We start from the raw sequence: 3,321 nt of genomic DNA, 5'->3' as shown, positions 1-3,321 counted from the left end.
CAACAGGTCAAATGACGGGAAAAGGACCAGCGAGACCCGGGAGGGGGGAGCCGTGCGGCGCTGGCCACGGCGCATCCGGTTTGGCTCCGGTTTCGGGCTCGGGAGCTGCCTTTCGCCCTGCCCTGGTTAACGATTCACCAGCGCTTGCTGCCGTCCCAGCACGGCTCCCCCGCTCCAGCGGCGCGCCGGGCGAAGCGGCCGGCCGGCCTCGCCAGCGGAGCCGTCCCCGGGCCACCGGCCGGGCGCCCCTCGCTGCTCAGCGGCACCCCGGCGCGCTCTGCGAAGAGACATGGACATTTCCCCCCGCGCCACGAGGAGAAAAGCGAGTGCACCAGCTGGAAAACCCCCTTGCGCAGGCTGGGGTCAGCTCTGATTTTTTTTTYCCYCTCTCTTTTTTTTCCTCCTMATGCTCAGGTTCTGGCAGCGATAACTTTAGCAAACCGCCTGTGCTAACAGGCAGCGTTAACAAGTCCGTAACAGGCTCTGGGTGGAGCCTTTGCCTTAAAACACCACCGAGCTCTTAGTAATGTTTGTACGAGAACCTTTTTGTTCCTGGAATGGTTTTTTAAGCAAATATGTTTCAGGTTTATTAGACAAAGAACTCCATTTATCACCCACSCCGTCCACGGTTCCTCCCTTCCGCCTGCTGTTGCGAGCTGCTCCCTGCTGCACCGGCGAGGACAGTGTTTTTCCAGCACAGTCCTGGCYGAAAAAGAAAAAAAAAATCAATCCAAACAATTTGAAGAGAAGGTAACAGGAACCCCAGGACAGGGCTACCCCGATGGTGTGCAGTGAGGTTTCATGGATTTCACCATCAGGGGATTTCTCCCAATAAATTTTACCTAGGTTTAAGGTGAAGATAAATAGCCCAAATAAATAAATGTCTCTGCTAAAGCTGTAGCATTTATCAGTTAATTTTCCATTTCTCTCCCTCTGCAACAAAATCACTAGGTGCATAGAAAAACACGTTAGGCAAAGGGAAGCGCAGCCGAAAGAGCCAAACTGCGTGGTGACGGGAGCAAAAGGAAGCGGCGTCGGCCCAGGAGGCAGGGAGGCCCCACGCGCAAGACCAGGCGCGTGCGGGATTTGCCTTCCGGAGCCCTTAAACTGCCCGGCTCCAAATCACTGACTGCTCCTCAAGGCAACAGGCTTATTCTCGCACGACTCCGAAATGAGGGAAGTTGCCTGCAAACACGGGAGCAGCTCAGGAGGGTGAAGGCGTCCCCGAAGCAGCAGCGCCGCCGAGGTCTCCGTCCACCCGGCTCGACGCCGGCCCCTGGGCAAGGAGCGGTTTGAATTATCCTTTTGCATAACTCAGCATCGCACCCGGGCGTATAATATCCGGTATCGCACCCGGGGTCTGCTGCACCGGCACGGGCCCGGGCAGAGGAACCTCCGGCCCTGCGCCGGACTTCCCCGCCCGAGGGAGAAGGAGGTGGGGGAAAGCTGCGGCTTTCCTCCCGCTTACTTCCAAGGGCGCCTTGCAGCCCCGCGCGGCGGCGTTGCCGCCCGGCCCGCGGCACCCCGGAGCGGAGGGCTGCCGCCGTCCCCGCTGGGCAGGGGCGAAGCTCCTCTCGCCTTCCTCGTGACGCAGCGGCCCGAAACCTCCCTTCGGCCCAGCCCCGCTCCAGAGCAATTGCTCTTTATTTGCCCTTCAAACAGGAAAAGCAACTCCCAGCCTGGCTCTTTTACAATTATTTCTTTTTTTTTTTTTTTAATGCCAAGCCTGGCGAAAGGGCTGCAGCGGTTCAGCGCAGTCTCGTTGGTCGTTCGCGTTAGGTTTCCAGGACGGCGGTTCACCAGGCCGCGTCCTCGCGGTTCGAAGGTAGGAGCCGTCCCGGCCCCGCGAGGGGCGCCGTCGGTGCCCCTTCTTCCCCACTCGTACGCTGTGCGCCCCGAAACGCCGCTGCGCTCGCACCCGCGGTGCTGCCGGTCTGGGGACCCGGGTGCGGGCTGCGTGAGCCCGCCGCCCGGCACTCGCTGCGGGTCTCTCCGTCCTACGAAGGCAACTCGCGGCTTGCCGCCGGGTGGCATTTTGCAACCCGCGATATTTGCAACTTTTACTTTGCAATAGCTGCGTATTGTCTGCAACATTCGTCGCCCCTATCGCGCCGCTTTTCTCTTGGTTGCAGTTTCGCCTCCGGTATTTCTTCCTCGGCCCAGGGTGCCCGGAGCCGGCGCCCCGCCATGCGGCTGACAGGTACCGGCAGGGAGGCCGGCAGCGCCGCTGCCCCCGGTTGCGCGAGTCCTTTCGCCGAGCGCGCCGCCGACGGTGCCGCTGCCGAAGCCCCAGGGCTTTTTAACGTATCCGGGCGGATTTCAGCCGGTTACGTGTTTCCCAAGGAAGCCCCCCCCGGGGCTCTTGCTTCCCCAAGAGCCGCTGTAGACACGGGTCTCTCGACCGCGTCTCCGCGCAGGCCCGGCACGCCGAGCGCCGGTGGCGGCGGCGGGGGCGAGGGCCGTCCGGGGGACGCGGGGGTCCGCGGCGGGCGCCGGGCGGGGGCTGACTCCGCGGCCGCCCCCTCTGCGCCCCGGCAGGCGTGCTGCGGCTGGCGGCGCTGCTCCTCGCGCTGCTGGGCGCCTGGGTCGTCGTGCAGAGCTACCTGGAGCGGGGCTGGCGAGCCGTGAGCCTGCGGAGCTGGATAGGTGAGGGGGCGGCCGCGGGGGACGCGGCGAGCGCGGACCCGCCGCCGCCGCCGCCGTAACCTCCCTCCCCGCCCTCGCTCCCCGCAGGTGCCACCGGCCGGCCCAGCGGTGAGCACCGGCCCCGGCCTCGCCGTCCCGCGAGGGGCCTCGCGCGCGGTGACGTGCGCGGCTGCGGTCGGGATTGAGGCTGCGGTCGGGATTGGGGTCAGGGTCAGGGCTGGGGTCAGGGTCAGGGCTGGGGTCAGGGTCAAGGGTGAGGTTGGGATCGGGGTCAGGGTCGGGATTGGGGCTAGGGTCGGTGTCAGGGTCAGGATTGGGGCTGGGGTCGGGGTTGGGGTCAGGGTCAGGGCTGGAGTCGGGGTTGGGGATTGGGTCAGAGTCAGGGTTGGGATTGGGGCTGGGGTCGGGGTCAGGGATGGGGTCGGGGTCGGGGTCAGGGCTGGGGTCAGGGTCAGGGTCGGGGTCAGGGATGGGGTCAGAGTCAGGATTGGGATTGGGGCTGGGGTCAGGGTCAGGGATGGGGTCGGGGTCAGGGTGGGGTCAGGGTCAGGGCTGGGGTCAGGGTCAGGGCTGGGGTTGGGGTCAGGGTCGGGATTGGGGCTGTGGCTGGGGTCAGGGCTGGGGTTGGGGTCAGGGTCTGGATTGGGATCAGGGTTCGGTTTGGGGGGTCAGGGT

The 3,321-nt window shown here is 64.8% G+C and overlaps 1 protein-coding gene across 1 annotated transcript in view; it reads left to right on the top strand.

Moving 5' to 3' along the window:
• The first annotated feature begins 1,769 nt into the window (after positions 1–1,769).
• Positions 1,770–3,321, top strand: part of FAM3D (FAM3 metabolism regulating signaling molecule D) — a 4,504-nt gene continuing 2,952 nt past the window's right edge. The window contains exons 1-4 of the mRNA XM_085309814.1: positions 1,770–1,825; positions 2,133–2,200; positions 2,539–2,646; positions 2,734–2,754. Of these exons, the coding sequence (XP_085165940.1) occupies positions 2,188–2,200; positions 2,539–2,646; positions 2,734–2,754 (142 nt within the window). The 5' untranslated portion in view covers positions 1,770–1,825; positions 2,133–2,187. The remainder of the gene's footprint in view (positions 1,826–2,132; positions 2,201–2,538; positions 2,647–2,733; positions 2,755–3,321) is intronic.

This window comes from Rhea americana, unplaced genomic scaffold (genome assembly GCF_003343005.1).
Source record: "Rhea americana isolate MKP2758 unplaced genomic scaffold, rheAme1 scaffold_303, whole genome shotgun sequence".
Classification (NCBI taxonomy): domain Eukaryota; kingdom Metazoa; phylum Chordata; class Aves; order Rheiformes; family Rheidae; genus Rhea; species Rhea americana.
Note: the sequence above shows the minus strand (reverse complement) of the source record. Positions and strands in the feature narration are given on the sequence as shown.